Source organism: Myotis daubentonii, chromosome 8, assembly GCF_963259705.1.
Source record: "Myotis daubentonii chromosome 8, mMyoDau2.1, whole genome shotgun sequence".
Taxonomy (NCBI): Eukaryota; Metazoa; Chordata; class Mammalia; order Chiroptera; family Vespertilionidae; genus Myotis; species Myotis daubentonii.
In genome coordinates this window covers 90,165,664-90,185,274 of record NC_081847.1, presented here as the reverse complement: position 1 = coordinate 90,185,274, position 19,611 = coordinate 90,165,664, and the positions used below count along the sequence as shown (strand labels likewise).

The following is a 19,611-nucleotide window of genomic DNA, read 5'->3' as shown; positions in this document are numbered from 1 at the left end:
TCTTTAAATACAGTCCCTCATATTGTGACCCAACCATAAAATTATTTTTGTGGCTACTTCATAACTGTCATGTTGCTACTGTGATGAATCGTCATGTAATATGCAGGATGGTCTTAGGCGACCCCTGTGAAAGGGTCGTTCGACAGCCAAAGGGGTCGCGACCCACAGGTTGAGAACTGCTGTGCTAGATGCTCACGCAGGTGCTGGCCCCTCAGCAATGCTTTTGGTCCCCGCCCCCGGCCTGGCGATGGAATCGTCCAAGGCTCATCTTAGCCTCTTCCGTAGACAACCTTCTTGGCCACTGGGACACGGTTGCAGCCCTGATCCCCGGCCTCCCGCACAGGGCACCTGTGTAATTATTTCCTCTTTTTCCTTATACTGTAAACTACGTGAAGTCAGGAACGTGCCTGTCTTACCCCACTCTGTATCTCACCACCGAGCACAGAGCTTGGAGCATGACATCTGCTCAGTACAAAGCTGGGGCTAGTCCATAGCAGAACTTGCTGGCAGTGGTAAATGCAGTGCATCGGTGGGCGTGGCAGGGTCATGGGCACCGGGTCCAGGTGGCGGAGGGGCGGCCCCTTGCTTCTCAGTCTGCTGTCCGTTCCAGTTCCGCTGGGAATTCAGATTGTTGCAAAGAACGCAGTAACGTTTCCTCTCCTCCCTTGGCACAACGGGCTGTGCCCTTTGAACCCTGACACTTCCGAAAAGCCTGCATTTCGCACAACAGCAAAGAGCTTTTTATTACACATCTTGATGGACCTAGATTACACACATGGAATTATCGAACTGAATCAGATTAGAGGAGTGAAGTTACCACAATTGACATTTTTCTTTTGGAAACATTTTTTTTTTTTTTTGAGGACTGAATTTTTCACTGTTTAATGGAACTCCATGCTTCACTCTGTAAATTATATAAGTTGGGTGTGCAGTGATTTAAATGCTTCTGAATTTGTAATTATTTGTCCAACAAATATTGAACAGCTGCTCTCCACGTTCTAGAATTTCCTTGCCCATCCTTCTCTGCTGCTAGTTTTTTTTCTCTTTCTTGTTCAGACGGCTTATCTCTCTCTCCTTTTTTAATGATGTTAATTTACTTTTTAAAGACTTTGTTTTTTTAGAGCAGTTTTAGATTCACAGCAAAACTGAGAGGACGGCACAGAGACTTCCCATATAGCCCCTGCTCCCACCCAGGCATCACCTCAACACCCCCACAGAGCGGGGCTTTTGCTACAATTGATGAATCCACATTGACACATCTCTTCATCATTTCTTTGATTTCCCATGTTTTCTTGCATTTTCCTTACTCCTTGTTTTTCTTCCCTTCCACTTCCCTGTGATTTGTTTTCTTTCTTCGCATCGTAAGTAGTTGCTATTTTCATTGTTCTTACAATTGTAGGTTTAGTCTAGTACCTTTCTGCTTTTCATGTTGCAAATGGTTCTAAACCTATGTTCACTAATATTAATTGTGAATATGTAAGCCCTTCTGATGTTCACAGTAAAATGGACATACTCACTGTATCATCCCTTACAACTGAGAGTCCTTTCCCCAGTTAACTCACGCTCCCGCCCATTTCATCACGTGTTTGTTGTTTTTGTTTGTTTGTTTGCTTTAAAGCACTCAGCAGTACTAATTCATGCCTCATGAACCATCTTGGAAGTGAATGGAAAGGACATTGCAATACATATATTTTCTGAAATTCTAAATGAACAACAGAAGGCATAAACATTTATGGCACAACAATTGTTCAAATGATTTTCTTGAAACAACACATAAACAGAATAAATTTCCAATTAGAAGGGTCTTGCTTTGTGTTCTTAAAGTATACAGGCGTTTTGGTCCTTCTGGCTGCTACCTGTTGTATTCATCACCTGTAGGGATCTCTCACATGCTTAGCTCTCCATGGTCCCCATGGAAACAAGGCTGATGTCATTGGTACTTCAGGGCACAGAAGTCTGGGGGCAGGGGCTTCTGGGTTCAAATCCAAGCATTAAGGCTTTGTTTTAGTTTGTTTTGCTTCCACAGCCATCTTTGCATGGTTAAACGAAAAGTTCTTATTTTCATAGATGTATGAAAAATATGTTGGCCCACCCTGTTTTTCAGTAAGTCCCTATCATAGGGACAAATCTCAGCAACCCCATAATTTAGCCCCCTCACCTTGGAACTGATGGCTAAGCATGGTGGGCCAGTGGAGAAGAAGTCGGGCTCTTCTCTCACACTAAACTGAGCTAGACCCTAAATGCTGACCTCAGTTGTGTTTAAGACAAACGCCGTTTCATCTGGAACTCATATTTTTGGATCAAGGTCAGATGGTGAGTTAAGTGCTTTGATTACAAATATTCAGAGCAGCGGGACATACAGGTTGGTATTTAGAAAAATAATTGTTCACGTGCTCACTTATATGCCTAGATGAGTTGGCTGAATATATGCATGTCCATCTCAGGAAGCAGTGGGTTAAATGTCCCTGAATTTCCAACTAGAAGTTATTAAAATACCATAGAAATACTATGTAACCCTCTTCTGAATACTGACCAATCTATGGTAGTTGGTTCAATATCTAAGCATCTATGTTTGAAAAAAATGAGCACCTCAGTCACTGTTTTAATTAATTACTATTTACCTCCCTGGAATCACTATTGAAATTCTTAAGCCTTACTATGGGAAGTTGAAATTTTAACTTAGCATGGCAGATTTATGTAGACCGACATTATCTCCGAGCGGGAGAAAGACCAATGGGGCCCTTCCCACTAGAATGAGGACAAAATTTTGTGTCCGTTTTGTTCAGTGATGGCTCCCTAGTGCCCCGAACGGGGGTTGGCCAACTGTGACTCAGAGAAAAACTCCAGCCTACCTCCTGTTTCTATGCAGCCCACGCAGACAGCATGGGTTTTACATTCAAAAATGGTTGAAAAAATCAAAAGGGGAATAATAATATGTCATGACACGTGCAACATGAAATTTCTTGTCTACAAATGACGTGTTCCTGTCACCCAGCCATGCTCGTTCATTAATGCGTTGTCCATGGCTCTTTTTGTGCTACAGGGAAAGAGTGGAGAAGTTTCAACTTGCTCCACCTCCCACCCCACAAGCCAAAAATAATTACTATTTGGTCTTTTATGGGGGTGGGGGGGATGCAGGCCCCAGGCCTAGAACAATTCCTCTCAACTTCTTTTAAAGTCAGATACATTAATATTCAACCCTCACAAGTTTCTTTTTGAAAAGAAAGTCTAGTCTATGTATAACTCTAAGAACAACCACCAGATCATATCCTAGCATAGAGAGGCTCACGGCAGAAGCAGAACACCCTGGATGAGACACAGACACAAAGGACCCACTACCGGGGCTCCGACGGGCTCCGCCACCCACCAGCTGTGCAGCCCTCAGCAAAATGCTTACCTTCTCTGTGCATCAGTCTCCCATCTATAAAATGAGGCTAATGATGGTACCCATCACTTATGGCTATTATGAGCATTAGATAAATTAACATGTAACCTGGTATGAAGTAGCTGTTAGAAACAAACATTTTTTACTGCATGTTTATGTCAAGAAAATGGAGATACTTAGAAATTAGCTAAGATCATAAGTAAACCTCATCATGTTTCTAAATATGGGAAAAAATATAAGCAAGAAGTAAAACGTGAACGCGTCCACTTTTGTCAGCACGCACTCTAAGCCAATAACATGCATTCATATCTACTCTAATTGCTTTTTGATTGGAAGATGTAACTATTTGTCTCCCAAACCAGTGGTATAATTTTGCAATCAATGGTCCTGTTTCAGATAATAAACAAATTGTATTCTGAATGGTTGAGTTAATTCTGATACAAAAGCTAACTACTTAACAACTGCCAATCTGGGGATATCAAATTGGTATAAAGGGGAGGGACACTTTGGGGAATGCGCGGTTACAAGCTTAGTTTGTTGTGTTAAGGCTGTGATCAGTTCTGAGAAAGCGAGCCAATAGAAAACTGTGCCTCGCAGTTAGAGAAACACTTCCTGAACACCAAGCCAGGAATCAACACTGTGGATGAGAAAATCTAACAGCTTTTTAATCATTGCAGGTCATTGTAGCAAATGGGTAATTAGCATGTCTGATGTTTACATTCATTTATGTGAAATCTTTGAACAGGCTATGTTTTGTAGAAAGTGAAATCTTTATAGGGTAGTCTTCTATCTGCTATAAAACATCATATCTTGAAAACTATACATTAATACAGAACTCTGCACGGGACTGCAACGCCTGGTGGTCAAATGTTTAAAAAATGTGATCATTCCCATGAATGCATTTCCACTACAGGTGTTTCTGGAGGAGGTTCGATGGCCTTTTGTCATGTACAATAGTAACGTCCACTGAGAAAGAGATTGGTGAAGTGCAATGCTGAGGCTTTTTAATTCCATAACCTTATTCCTTCAACTTTCAATTGACATTTATTTAACTCTTCCATTGTGGAAGGTGCAATGAAAATGCAAAAGAGAAATTAATTAATCCAGTCCAATTTTATTTATTTGGGACAATGACTAAATTCTGCCTTAAAATGTAAGAAATCAAAATAAAAAAGAAATTTTGGGTTGCTTAAGATAAACTTAGATTATAAGTCTCCTATTGTTTCCTTTTTAATGTCCTACACATTGCATGTCATGTCCCTTGACTAAATTAAATTTTTATGCTTTAGAAATCTTTAATAATGACTTTTCCAAAACTTTTCAAGAACTTCTTTCTTAAGTTTTATATTTCTTACAAGAAAACAAAACAAAAATAATGAAGAAAGAGGACTTCAAAATATTTTGATTTTTGTCTACTCGCGTCTTGTCTTAGTTATGTATACATTTGAATATAAGAAAGTAAAGCTCTTATTTTTAAACTTATTACCCTAAATGCTTAGTTTGCTACAATAAAATATGAATCTGAACATAAATGACACACTCAAAAAACAAAGCAATGAGAGCAAAAATTAAAAGTTAATTTGGTTATTTATAAAGTCTTTATGCTTGGGTTGCTTTATTTTTCTAGACTTAATAAAAATGCAGAATTACTTAATATTTACAAACATGTTTAAATTTTGTTATATTAATAGACCTATTTTCTATAGATAACATATTCTTAACAAGTAAATTCTCTTTGAAGTTATTCTATTTTGTTCTTATTTCCACAGACTGGTCAATTTTAATTTTCCACCTCCTCTGAATTTGGGGAACTATTTAGACTTTAAGAACTACAGGTGAACAAAAAATAAATACAATGGATGCCCTCCCATTCAATTGTCTTCAATAAAAGTGATGCAATTGCAAAAACAATGGCTTAACGCATTTACCTCCCTGTTAAACCACACATAAGGCTGAAAGAACATTCTCATATTATGCTGATACCATAATAAATGGGCTGATGTAATGCTATTGGCTGCAACTCACAGCATTTTCTACATTAAAGTTAGTAACTTGATGCTTATCCCTACATTCTTTTTGTGAATTAAGATTAGAATAATGCCATTAGTCCCTAAAATTAACATGCTATAGTTAGCAATAATGTAACAGAATCTCGATTGTGTTTCTTTGAGATCAACAATAGATTCCCACGAACTATTTTCTGTATCTTTCTCTCTGACAGGAAAATACGGTTTCTCACTGTGCGGAGGATTAGATTCTTGCAGCATCCATGACACTTGTAAGCACTCGGTGGTCAGACACCACCACAGATCCTTCAAATGACATGGCCCAGTGAAGCTGGGAGGCGTCCCCATGGAGCCGGCAGCCTGGGAGCGCAGCCATCCGCCAGGACAGAGCCGCAGGCCCGGCTGGCGTGCTGCAGCCAGACGAAGGTGGCAAATGTGACTTTGCATTTTGAAAGTCCGCCCTTGTAACACTGACTCCTGGGACATACTTATTCCATACAAGTGCACAGAGGGCCTCAGAAACGATTGATTGGACCACATGTATAAAGCTCATTTCCAAAAATTACTCTTAGAACAAGTTAACTCTTAATGTTATTATCCTTCTGGCTTTCTGAATTCATACTAGATAGTACATATTTTTTAAAATATGGGTACATGTACATTCAGGACTATAACTGTGTTGTGTGAGTCTTGAATCTATATGTGTATGCTAAATTAAGTATGCTGGCAGGATAAAGGTTAAATAATAGAATATTAATCACCAGTGCCCATTGTGCGATGCCATTTGCCCATCACACTAAAGCTCACCATTTTGATCTTTAAACACATGAAAAACTCCTACAAAATAAATGTACATTTCATCGTCTTCTCACTTGGATGCTGTCTGTGTTCACTACTTAAGCACACAGGGGTTTGCATTCCTGCTTGTGTTATTGTCTTACTGTCATCTTTTGCCACCCCAGATTATTAACTCATCTCACAAATATGAGTTAATAATATGAGAAAAATCAACTGACAAGGTTCCTAACTCCAAGGTTTTCCATGCCTCCCGTGGGCCTCACCCGAGCACCAGGCTGCCTGAGCAACTGCAGAGAATACCTTCCATGTCTTAAAACTTTAGCCACCGGGGTCTGGCAGAAACGCCATGACGGGAAAAATAGACACCGAGTTCCACAAGGCTGCACAGCGTGGGCCCAGCCCCTCAGACATCCTCCGGAACGGGAAAGTGCCAGGATGGGCGCCTGAACCCTGCCTTTCCTGATGTAACACCTCAGTGGGTTAGGCTGGGGTAGCCTGGCGTCTGGGATCCTGATGTTCCATCACGGGAAACTGAACAGATACTGCTGCTTCTTTTCGAAAAAAAAGGAAGCATCCTTAGTCTTGGGCTCATTAAAAAGGGTTTTAAAAAAGGAGCCAGTAAAACACGATTGTCAGATCCTACAGTATTTTCTTTTTGGTTTGTTTTCATCTCAGCAGCACTGTAAAAAGGCATCCTTTTTCTCTTCCCTTGGACATGAAATCTGATTTGCAATACACACCAGGGACAGATTGCAAGGAGCAGCAACAGCCACAACAACCAATCCCCAGCTCCCTGTGGCCCCTGGGCAGGCACACAGCCCTGCTCCCTTCCTCCCCATTTTCAAGACCTCCCCTTTGAGATGGGGGCCACTGGGCGTGATCCACCCACACACACCCTGTCACCTCTGGCTCTGCTCTCCTTTGAAAGTGACAAGGAAAGGCTTCCTAGGAGACAGAAAAGTTTGCTGGGCATGTGATGCCTGCCTTTCCAGTAGCCACCCTCATAGACAAAGCACTGGGGGGGGGGAGGGGGCTCTCACCTCCTAAGGGAGCAGACCCCACGGCGCCCCAAACCAGGAAACCACTTGAGCACCTGATGGAAGGATGGGAGCCGGCCTCTCCCAGCTGCCAGGTGCTTCGGATGGCTCAGGGCAGGGGGCGAGGTGAAGCTGGAGGGAACTCCTCGAGGCAGCATCCACTCACTTTGATTTGAGTTCAAGTGCAGCTGGATGGAGAGGGCTCCAGGGCGGCACTTTAACTGCCCCGGCCTTTGGCCACACCTGCCTGCCAATTTCGCTCCATGAGTCCCACCTTTCCCGCTCAGGGGGCGCTGGGAACCTGGCTACCCAGAGCCTGGGGACCTTTCAGGGACCCTGCCATCAACTTTCCCCACAGTCTGGATTGTTTGTTTACATGAGTTTGGAGCCTGCCAGAGCCCCCGGCCCAGCTCCCCCGCCCCTCCTCCACTCTATCCCATCGCCCTCCTCTCCCCTCCCCTCCCTGCGGCCTCTCACCCCCCCCCCGCCCCCCCCCCCCCCAGCTCTCCCCTTCGCCGTCGCCTACCTGCTGGCCAGGCTCTGCCGGCAGTGCTGCCGGAAGGGCATCAGGTGGTAGTTCATGGCGTCCAGCAGCAGCTTCTGGCAGACGGGGTCGCTGCGCATGAAGTCCACCGACTGCACGCGCTCCACCAGCTCGGGGGCCGGGATGAGCGCGAAGCGGAGGCGCTTCATGAGGTCGGGCGCGTGCGGCATGCGGGCCTCGCGGTCGTGCTCCAGCCACAGCACGGACATCTGGAAGAGCGCCAGCTCCGACTCCACGGGCGGCGGCAGCGCGTCCAGCAGGGCGCGCAGCTCCTCGAAGTTGAGCAGCAGCACATCCTCCACCAGGTACTTGTTGGCCAGCTTCTTGGTCTCCTCCAGGCCGTGCAGCGCCGCGATCCGGCACACCTGCTTGTAGTTCTGCACCGAGATCTGGTCGTTGAGGAACTGCACGCAGAGCTTGGTGACCTGCGGGATGTGCAGGATCTTGCTGACCGACAGCACCTCCTCCGCCGTGTCCAGGGACAGGGTCACGTTGGCCGTGTAGAGGTACTCGAGCACCAGGCGCAGGCCGACGGACGAGCAGCCCTGCAGCACCAGGTTGTTGATGGCCCGCGGGCTGGTCAGCAGCTTGTCGTCGGGGGAGGAGGCGGGCGTCCCGGGCTCCTCCTGCGGCGGCGGCGGCGGCGGCTGCTGCGGCGGGTGCGGCTGCGGCGGCTGCGGCGGGTCCTTGGGGGCCCCCAGGCCGTCCTGGCCGACGCCCCCTCCCCCGAGCGGCGGGGGGCTGGAGAAGAGCGAGCGGAAGTACTGCGAGCAGGAGGCCAGCACGGCCTTGTGGCAGTGGAACTGCTGGCCCTGGGCCGTCAGGGTCACGTCGCAAAACAGCTGCTTGCGCCACAGCAGGTTGAGGCCGTGCAGCAGGTTGTCGCTGTGGCTGGGGTCGAAGGTGGAGGTCCTGTCCCCGGATCTGGACATGGCGAGCGGGCTGGGCGCACCTGGCTTTAAACCCTCCTCCAGCCTGGCGGACGGGGGTGGGGGCGGGAGGCGAGGCGCGGGGAGCGGCGGGGTGGGGGTGGCGGGGTGGGGAAGGGTGTGGAGGGGAGGGGAGGGGAGGGGAGGGCGGAAAACAGCGATCAGTGCTCGGCCCGGCTGCTGCCCCGCGCGCGCCTCGGACCCCGACCCGGACCCCGGGGATCCGCGAGCGCCACCCCCAGGGCCCCGTCCGGGTCTGGGCGCCCGTCCGCTCTCCGCCGCTCCCCCGGCCGCCGCCCACACCCTTCGCCCCCCACTTTCCTACAGGCACCCCGGCCGGGCTCCGGGCAGCGGCCCCGGCGGCGGCAGCGACGGCAAAGTGGCGGCGGAGGCCGAGGCGCCTCGTGGGCCGGCGCCCATGCCGGGCCGGGCGCGGGGAGAGGCCGGGGTGGGGGCCACCGACGGAGGCTCCGGTCCGCGTGTGGCCGACGCTCTGCGTTTCGCAGCGGGTCCCCCCTTTTCTTTTAGGGGGGCGGAGGGGGAGGAGGAAAGGGGCTCCGACCAGCGCGCGGGTGGGCGCGTCTTCGCCTCCCGAAAGCGGGGCGCCCTGTCGGTGATCCGTGGCGCCCCGAGAAACTCTGGGGCACAGGTCCAGCCCTGTCTCCGCCCGGGAAAGTGCCGCGGGGGGCGGGGGGGGCGGCCGATCCCTCCCGCTCCCCCCCCCCACCGGCCCGGCCCCGCCGCTCCCCTCCCCCCCCCCCCCCCCGCCCCGCACTGGGCTTCCCCGGCGCCGCTCGCTGCACTCATTTTCCAGAGGGGCCTCCAAACCCGCGGGAGGCTCCCGCCAGCCCCCCACCCGGCCCCTCCTCAGCCCCCCGCATTTCGGGGCTCGGAAGTTCCGACGGGTGTCCCCCTTCCCCGCGGGGCAGCATGGAGGAGGAGGAGGAGGAGGAGGAGGAGGAGGAGGAGGAGGAGGAGGAGGAGGAGGAGGAGGAGGAGGAGGAGGGGGAGGAAGGAAGAGGGGCTCCTGGGGTGGGAGCCGAAGACCCCCCTCCAGCACCCCGGGCGCGAGGGCTTTAACTCCAGCAACTGCGCGAAGTTCGAGTGAGCAGGCAGGTGCGGGGAGGGGCGGGGGCCGCGCCGAGGGGGCGGCGGGGGGCGCAGCGCCTCCCGGTGTCTCTGCCTCGCACCCCCTCGGCGCCTCCGCCGCGGCTCCCCTTCGAGCCCCTCCCCCCCGGTGCAGCCCCCAGCGCCCCCCCCACCCCCCGCCACTCGCACACACTCGGGGACCCCCACTTCCCCGGCCCCGGGACGACTTCTGCAAAAAGTCTGAGCCTCCCACCTCCAGGCGGAGGCGGGCAGGTGGGGGAGGCTGGGCGGCTGATACGCCGGGTCCTTAACCTGTAATTGCACCTTCCAGGGCTGAGCAGCAAGGGGCCCTCTCTGCCCCCCGCCCCCCGCGCCGCCCGTGGGGGGCACCGGCCGCCGCCTCTGCCGCCCCGGCTCCGAGGGACCCGCCGGATCAGCCCCTTCACTGCGGCTCACGGCGCCCGCTCGCCCGCCCGCCCGCCCGGCGCGGTCCCGGATCGCCAGCTTCCCGTTCAAACCGGACTGGGCTCCTCGGCACTCACTTTACCATCCCGTTCCAGGTGGACCCCAGCCCCCCTGGAGCTCGCCCCCCACCCTCACCCCCGCGGCACCCCCTCACACTCGCCCCCAAAGCGCTGGCTGGCTTCCCTGAACCGTCCCCCAGAACCTCTGTGTCTAAGTGGACCTGGTCAGACCTCTCTCCTCTCTCCGCTTCGTCGTCTCCCCCCCCCCCCCCATCTTTTCCTGTTCCCCTTCCTTCTGCTTCCCCCTCGCCTTCCCCCTCGTCTGCTGATTTCTTGCAATAGTTTTCATCTTTATGAGCGCTGGCCACACGACTACCCACCCCCCTCCCCAAAACTCCCTCCCCACCCTTCCCCCGCCAACAGCCCCAGAGACAACCACATACACACAAGGCAGACAGCCACAAGGCCAGAACTTACCTGCTTTCAACCAGCTGCAAAGTCAAGGCTCACTTAAGCTTCCCCCCAAAAAATCAATTGTCCTTCCTTTTTGAAGGGTTGTTCTCTCCTCGGGAGGGAAAAAACCCTTCTGCTTCCCGACTCCAGGCAGTCACTCTCTACAATTTATTTTGTCGTACATCATTTGATCACCATGAATTAGCAACAGCAAGAAAATGTAGGAGAGGGAGAAAAGAGAGAAAGAGAGAGGGAGAGAGAGAGAGAGAGGGAGAGAGAGGGGGAGAGAGAGAGAGGGTGCAGAGCTTTCTGCAAGAGAAGAAGAAGAAAAAATGTACGTGTGACAAATTATGCTACCAAGAAACAACACATCATTATCCTTGGGCCTGGGGCTCAGTGAGTCGTAACGAGAGTAATAGGAAATCCACGGTTGGGGAGAGAAACGGTCGTGCTTGGCCGGTGGAGAGCGACCATACAGGGGGATGGATGCTGGAGAGACTCGCAAAATTATGGCTCAAGGCTATTGTAAAAATTGTCGAGCGTAAATGACTGCGATTTCAAACATCTTTGGAAGAAAGAAGGGGAAAAAGCGAGCCCCCCCTCCCTCCCTCTCCCTCTCTCTCCCTCTCTCTTCTCTCTCTCTCTATAAAGAACCGTCAAGTTTTAGTGCGCATTGCTAATTAGTCAATTTCTCTCTGCCTTCACAGGCTGGCGACTTCGCTGCTGAGCTGAAACTGCTAATTTCTGTGACCAGCTTTTTTCTTAGCTGTGATCTGGATGAATGAGTAGCTGTCTCACAGAGATGACAAAAATAAACTCTAATCCCCCCCAAAATTTCCACCACATCTTTCTCATGCATAGATTTATGATCTTCAAGCGCTCTGTGCAATATGCAAACTTTTTTTGTGTGTATCTGTATATAAGCTGTTGTTTCCAGATTTCACTATAGTGGTATGCAGCTCGCCGCCCGCCCCCCCCCCCCCCACACACACACCGTGAAATGCAGAAACCGCCTGATTCAAAGTATGCCAAGGTGCCACTTTACCATGTCTCCATATTTGGGGTGTGAGTCTGAAGACACTAGCCTTTGCCTAAGGGGGGTGGGGGATGGGGAAGCAGAACTGGTAGACAGAACAGAGGACAGCCCTTTGCTTTACTTTGCTTCCCTGCACGATTCAAGCTCTGTGAGCTTGTTGGGAAACATATTTTCTCTATCGTTTTGTGTGATTAAACAACCATCTCTAAACTTCACTGTCAGTTCCACAGATAAGGGTTCAGAAGTCACATTTTTTTTTTTTATTGGAAGATTATCTTAGTGTCAGATTTGTCTTCCCATTAGGAGTCTTTGATTTACAGGGGCTAGCCGCTAGAATCAAGCGCTAGGAAACTCAGCTGCAATTTCACAAAGGTAACCTTTCAACTTTGGAGTTCATCTGATAAATCAGGTCAACCACAGAGAGCTCACATTTCTGACCCTGCTTAGCATGCAAAACGGACCCCAGCGGGAGTCCAGGATCTCAGCTGGGCCAGGATTCATGTGCATTTTGGTAGAGGACACATTCCCCAGACTTAGCTCATGATGTATGGCGCCCTTACATTTATGGCCCTGCATTTTGGTTGTCAGTGGGGGTTGGAGGTGTCCAAGAAAGAAAGAAAGAAAGAAAAAAGCAGAAACAGGAAGGTATGCCCTTGAACAAAATGAACATGGAAGAAAGCTAGACACGAGTTAAATGGAGTTCTGTTTGCTAGTAAACATACGAACGTAACTCGTTCTAATCCATATGTGCTCTGATTACTAAACTTATTGAAATACTCGTCAGGGCACCCCCGGAAGGCTGGCTTTTCACCTTCCCCTTTGGTTTGTGAGAGATGGAAAGTCACCTGCTTAAGGGTGGGGAAAACTGAAATGCTTTGGTTCAGAAATAGGGAATTCCCCATTTAGAATGGTAGACATTTCCTCTTACATAAAGGGTCCGTCTGAAGTATTTACCCCTCACCGAGGCCTTTTTCTATGAAATCCTAGATGATCTGAGAGTCAGACTTCTTTACTCAGACCTTGCTACATTCTCTTATTCATATTTACAGTCGAAAGGCCCCAATATATGGTAAAATGAGAAAAAAGGATTTTTTTGTTTGTTTGTTTAGACCAAGTCCACGGGCCCTACTTTGTTTTGATTTGTCTTTCTTCTTTGAAGTTCCCTTATTTAGGTCTTGAATAGGAAGATCCTGTGACTATAATATAGCACCTTTCGGAGGTTCCGGTTCATCAGCAATTAAAGCTACCAAGTATGTGGAAGGAATGTCACCAAATTCTCACACACGCGAAGCACAATTTGTATTGTATGCTTTGAGCTTGATCTTTGATGAGCTTCCAATGAAGTATTTGGAACTAAATCCGAAGGCGGATGAGAGTATTGATCTCTTAAATTATCGCCATCTTCCCATTCTATAATAAAGGAATTTAGGTATGTTTTGTAGACTTCAAAATATCTCAGTTTTGAATTTCTTTTTTTTTCCCTGATAGGATATATTGAACACTAATTATGATTACTAGGATCTTTGTTGCTTCCAAATAATATAAAAACGCCGCATTTCAAAAAATTTGACTACCTATCATTTTAATGCTTACTTAACAACCTCAAGGGACCTTGCAATTCCAAAACAGTTGCTAAAAGGAAGTGTCTAGGCCAGCGGTTCTCCACCTGGGCTGCACATTGGGAAGTGTCTAGGCCAGCGGTTCTCAACCTTGGCTGCACATTGGGAAGTGTCTAGGCCAGCGGTTCTCAACCTTGGCTGCACATTAGAATCATCTGGGAATCTTTTTAAAATCCTGATTTCTGGGCCTCATCCTCCGGAAATTCTGTTTCTTTGTGATGGGGTGGGGCCACAACATTAGTAACAAAGAAACAGAATTTCCAGAGGATGAGGCTCAGAAATCAGGATTTTAAAAAGATTCCCAGATGATTCTAATGTGCAGCCAAGGTTGAGAACCACTGGTCTAGGCCAGTGGTTGGCAAACTCATTAGTCAACAGAGCCAAATATCAACAGTACAACGATTGAAATTTCTTTTGAGAGCCAAATTTTTTATTTTATTTTTATTTATTTTTTATTTTATTTATTTATCCTGTAGATAGACATTTGGCTTATTTTTTAAACTTAAACTATATAGGTAGGTACATTGTTATTAACTTAATTAGGGTACTCCTAAGGCTTAGGAAGAGCCACACTCAAGGGGCCAAAGAGCCGCATGTGGCTCGCGAGCCGCAGTTTGCCGACCACGGGTCTAGGCTGTTGCTTCTGGGCTTTAAAGTTGCACTATTTGAGGATGTTTAAAATTCCAGAGAAAAAAATTACAGCTAGGGCCATGTTGAAAGCAATGAAAAAATAATATTGATAGTAAAAAAAAAAATCCCTTCATAATCGGTGCATAAACTAGCATATATGTCACGTAAATCTCACACCTTCAACACCTTGCACTGGTTTTGACTGAAATTATTGCAGAACTTACAAATGACACGACACTATCGACAATAATAAATCCTGTTGGGAAGGATTCAATTTGCAGGAATTGGATGCTCGCTCCTAAGTGATTGTAAGTGTCTGAATTTTATCCTACTTGGCTGTTTCACGTATACAGAAATTGCATCTGCGCGTTTGATCTGTCCTGCTGAGCACCGCCAGCAGCTGGCCTCTCTGCCACGATTGTTTTTAAAATGGCACGAAGGACGGACGTGACTAGTCCAGAGCACGCAGCAGGACGGCTCTCACGTGGCAGGAGAGAAGCCAGAATTGTCTTACAAAAAAATTAAATACATCCGTGTAGTCATCTAATGCTGCAGCCTTCCTCCTGGGCAGGGTGGTCAGAATTCCTCACTGGTGAACCTGCATCTAAACTGTGGACAGTGGGAAGGTGCTGAAACAGTGGCCACTGAGCAGTCCACGTAGGGCTGCCACCGGGTGAGCAGTTTGCTCAGCTAGTGGCAGCCTTAGGTAGACTGCTCAGTGGCCACTGTTTGGTTCAGAAATCGGGAATTCCCCATTTAGAATGGAGCCCAGGACCATCCCACAGGTCTGGACGGACTCAAGGTGGTCTTCAGGGCAGCTCTACAGTTTTGCTGCCTACCATGACAGGGCAGACACAGTGAAACTTCTTTTCCCCACGCGGGACTGGCCTGCTTAAGACCCAGGCGCACACATGTCAGGGCCTGGCCTCCTCTGGGTTTCTTTTCTTGAGTAAATCCTACTCTTTGTGGCCTGACCGTTAGAATTGTTAACAGTGTAAAATGGGTGAATATGCCCTAACTGGTTTGGCTCAGTGCATAGAGCATCGGCCTGCGGACTGAAGGGTCCCAGGTTCAATTCCCAGTCAGGGCACGTACCTGGGTTGCAGGCTGGATCCCCAGTGTGTGTGTGTGTGTGTGTGTCGGGGGGGGGGGGGGGGTCGTGCAGGAGGCAGCCGATCAATGCTTCTCTCTCATTGTTGATGTTTCTATCTCTCTCTCCCTCTCCCTTCCTCTCTGAATTCAATAAAAATATATTTTAAAAAATAAAATGGGTGAGTAAAGAGAGACAAGATCCCATTTTACTGATGGTATAAACTTAAGAAAAACCTCATAGCATCCTCACATCCAGGAAGTGGCCCAACCCAGACAAAACTCCTAATTTCTAGTGTTTTCTTTTCAGTCTTGGGGGGCGTGGCCAGAGGGAGCACAGAGCCTTCAGCACCACGGAGCTTACTGAAGAACACACAAATCTGAAATGACACTAATGGAGAAGAAGTGGTGCTACCGCCTAGCACTTTGTCGAAAGCCAGTGACTTACTGTTGCCCAAGGTCCACCCTGATTTCCTGGCAAACGTCTGGGTCCCCGGGATCTGGTTCTGGCTCCTCTGGGGGGTCTGTTGTTCGCTGTTTTCTAACCACACCCCACTTTCACGCCCAAGTGCCTGTGCTTCCGTTGTGTCCTTACGAGAGGCCTCGGTTCCGTACAGATAGAATCGCACCTGTCTCTCAGGATTAAACGCGGGGTTCTTTCCATTTCCATTGAGAAACTTTCCCTGGTGGCCTCGAGCAGAACGATTCTAGTTAATACGTTCCGAGCTCATCACTTGTGTGGTGGGCACTGGTCTAAAGCCTTTAGAGCAGTGGTTCTCAACCTGTGGGTCGCGACCCCTTTGGTGTTCGAACGACCCTTTCACAGGGGTCGCCTAAGACCATCCTGCATACCAGATACTTACATGACGATTCATCACAGTAGCAACATGACAGCTGTGAAGTAGCAACGGAAATAATTTTATGGTTGGGTCACAACATGAGGAACTGTATTTAAAGGGCCTGAAGGTTGAGAACCACTGCTTTAGAAGTTTTATTTTCTTAGTCCGCTTGCTAATCCTATGTGAGAGCACGGCCAATGGTCCTTCTTGGGATAAACACCCCAGAGTCATATGGTGTTGCTGCTGTTCCCTATCAGGGTACAGTCTAGTTCCCCACCCTACCAATGGGAGCTGTCCATGACTGGCTTTGACCAATAGGATGTGCCAATAGTGGCTTTGTGTCATCTCCAAGTCTGAGCCTCAAGAGTCCGTGACTACTTCGACTACCCCTCCTTGAGCCCTGCCAGCTGTTGTATGAGGAAGCCCAGGTTGGCCTGGTGGCAGGTGAGATGCCACACGGACCAGCCCTTCTCCAGCTGACCTCACAGCTGCACTCGGATGTCTGAATGAGCCCGGCCCCGACAGGAGAACCAACATAGTTTGAATTACTGACCCACGGACTCCGAGCTAAACTGTAGATGCCTGCTGTTTCAAGCCATTTGTTTTGAGGGTGAGTTGTTCCATAGTAAAATAAGCTGACCAAGAACGGACTAGTGTAATTTTACCAATGAGCAAGATGAAGTGCAGAGAAGTCTAACATGTTCAGGGTCACACAGTTTTTCAAAGGTATAACTGAGATTTAAACCAGTATAGCCTGACCCCAGAGGTGAACTATTCTGCGACGCTGGTCACAAAGGAAATGCCTGCCGCCGGTGAACTTCATTCATTCATTCAGCATTTCCTACATAACAGACACATTGCTAAACATTGTAGATACAAGTACAAATAGCACTGCATCCTTGCCCTCAAGGACGTTCTCATAGGAGAGACAGGAAGGTAAATTCGACCCAGCGAGCGGATAACTACAATGTGATCATTGTTCTAATAAGGGTATATACAATGAACTACTTGAGTAGGAAGATGTAGGCCACTAACTTCTTTATAGCACTTACTATCTGTAATACTTTTGACACTTATTACTTACTGCTTTTTATCACTAGCTGCTTATTTAGGGAGATATATTTTATGATTTCAACTAGATTATAAGCTTCTGGGGAGAAAGAGCCTTGTGTGTGGGAATGCCTCCCATGATACATAGCTCTGTACCTTGCCCACAGTAGATGGATGATTAAAGGTGAATTTTCAAATTTATTAGGATAACAGCAGAAAGAACAAGTGGGTATCCTATATAATAAAAGGCTAATATTCAAATCAACCGAATGGCAGAACGACCAGTTGCTATGACATGCAGTGACCACCAGGGGGTAGATGCTCAATGCAGGAGCTGCCCCCTGGTGGTCAGTGTGCTCCCATAGGGGGGCACCGCTCAGCCAGAAGCCGGGCTTATGACTAGTGAGTGCAGCGGCGGTGGCGGGAGCCTCTCCTGCCTCTGCAGCAGCTCTAAGGATGTCTGACTGCCAGCCATCAGTAGGACATCCCCCGAGGGCTCCCGGACTGTGAGAGGGCACAGGCCGGGCTGAGAGACCACCCTGAGTGCATGAATTTCATGCACCAGGCCTCTGGTTTAACAATAAGAGACTGTATTGGGCATTTAGCCAAATTGCTGTGACTCAGTCTCTTGATTATACTGATCTACTGTCTAAAACGGAATCAATCTTTATTATATTGTGAAATAAACAACTTATTGTTCACAATACATAGATAAAAGCTCGATGGGACCTTAGTGAGTGCTTCCCTCAAACCCTTCACCCATGGCATCCATCACTCAGCAAAGTGCTGTGAACATTTGAAGAGAGCAGTTACTTTTATGGAAATATTAGTTAAATGACCAAGCGAGGGTAGCACAGAGTCCTGGTTCTAAGCACGGGTTCTGGGAGCAGAGCCACCTGTGCTTGAATCTTAGCTCTGTGACCCTGGGCAAGTGACTGCTCTCTCCCAGGCTCCTCATCTGAGAATGGAGATAATTATGGTACCACTTCCTAGGGTTTTATGATGATTACATTTTTGTAAATATTTGTAAAAGTGCTTAGAACAATGTCAGGTGCACAATGAGTGCCATGTAAATATTAGTTAAATAAAAATTAAACATATGTAGCTGGAGAGATCTCAATAAATATTGGAGGAAGGCAGGAATAAAGAAATCGCTTTCACCCTAGCCAGTTTGGCTCAGTGGAAAGAGCATTGGCGTACAGACTGAAGAGTCCCAGGTTCAATTCTGGTCAAGGGCATGTACTACCATTGCAGGCTCGATCTCCAGCCCCGGTCAGGGACATTGCGAAGGCAACCAATTGATGTGTCTCTCTCACATCGATGTTGCTCTCTCTCTCCCTTTCACTCTCTCTAAGAATCAGTGGAAAAATATCCCCAAGTGAGCACTAACACAACAAAGAAAAAACAAAGAAAGAAATCCCTTTTCTTAGAGTTGCCATGATTCAGGATGATATTCAAGAGGCAACTGGTTACTTTAACAACAATACCACTCATCTTGACCTTCTCTTTGGGTATTTTCTGTTTGTTTGTTCACCTATAGTTTTAAAAATGTAACTATAGTTTTCAAAACCATCATTCTTTTATCTTGGGGCACATTCTTAGGTAATTGATATTATAAGAAAGTAAGGGTCTTTGTTACTAAGGATAGTTTCATGATAAGTTGCAGAATATAGTCTGACTCTGAACACTAGCTTTTAGGTAGTGGGCCTTCATGCCAAGGACGGACATGAGAGAGGGGGCTGTGTTTCAGCATCGGTCTTTGACATTGTCTGTGACTGTGACTCTGGACAAATCACTTTTCTTCTTCAGGTCTCAATTTTCCCATCATCTGAGAGAGATGCAATTTCTTTTATTTCACTGCTGTGTAGAGTTGCATTGAGGAGAAGTGACTAGAATGAATATTCCCCAAAGAACAATGGGGAACTTTCCTAGTGACTCGTGGAGTAAGATGAATGTTTAGACAATAACAGAAGAAGAAAAAACATTCTCCTCCTCCTGAAATATGCTCAGGGGCTCGAGGCCAGAAGTAATTACCCAGTCATCTCTGTAAAAGCAGTTAGATACAAACAACAAGTCAAAAATTGAAAGTATTTTGTGTGTATGGCAGAAATTGTATTAGCTACATTAATAAATAAATTATTTTATATGCATCAAAAGTTTTCACAAAGTTGAAGTTTATGGAAAAGTATTTGTTTTACGTTAGAAATGCCATATTCTGAATGTTCATTTAAAAAAGGCATGGGCCCTAACCTGTTTGGCTCAGTGGATAGAGCGTCGGCCTGCGGACTGAAAGGTCCCAGGTTCGATTCCGGTCAAGGGTATGTACCTTGGTTGCGGGCACATCCCCAGTGCGGGATGTGCAGGAGGCAGCTGATCGATGTTTCTCTCTCATCGATGTTTCTAACTCTCTATCCCTCTCCCTTCCTCTCTGTAAAAAATCAATAAAATATATTTTTAAAAAAATAAAAAATAAAAAAGGCATGGAATTATTCCAGGACAATGCATCTTTATCATAAAGAGTTACCATCCAAATTTGCAAATTATTCTGATCGTCTCCACCATCATTTTTTTAAATTTGTGGAAATATTTTTTCTTTCCTCTTACTAATTCTTAAAAATGAAGGTATGTATTGCTGTGTTGAAA

The 19,611-nt window shown here is 47.6% G+C and overlaps 2 protein-coding genes across 2 annotated transcripts in view; one reads left to right on the top strand and one right to left on the bottom strand.

Moving 5' to 3' along the window:
• KLHL14 (kelch like family member 14) overlaps positions 1-8,779 on the bottom strand; it is a 94,877-nt gene extending 86,098 nt beyond the window's left edge. Inside the window, exon 1 of the mRNA XM_059707403.1 lies at positions 7,753-8,779. Within this exon, the coding sequence (XP_059563386.1) occupies positions 7,753-8,702 (950 nt within the window). The 5' untranslated portion in view covers positions 8,703-8,779. The remainder of the gene's footprint in view (positions 1-7,752) is intronic.
• Positions 1-19,611, top strand: part of MEP1B (meprin A subunit beta) — a 495,370-nt gene that overhangs the window by 401,547 nt on the left and 74,212 nt on the right. The gene's annotated exons all lie outside the window — the stretch shown is intronic.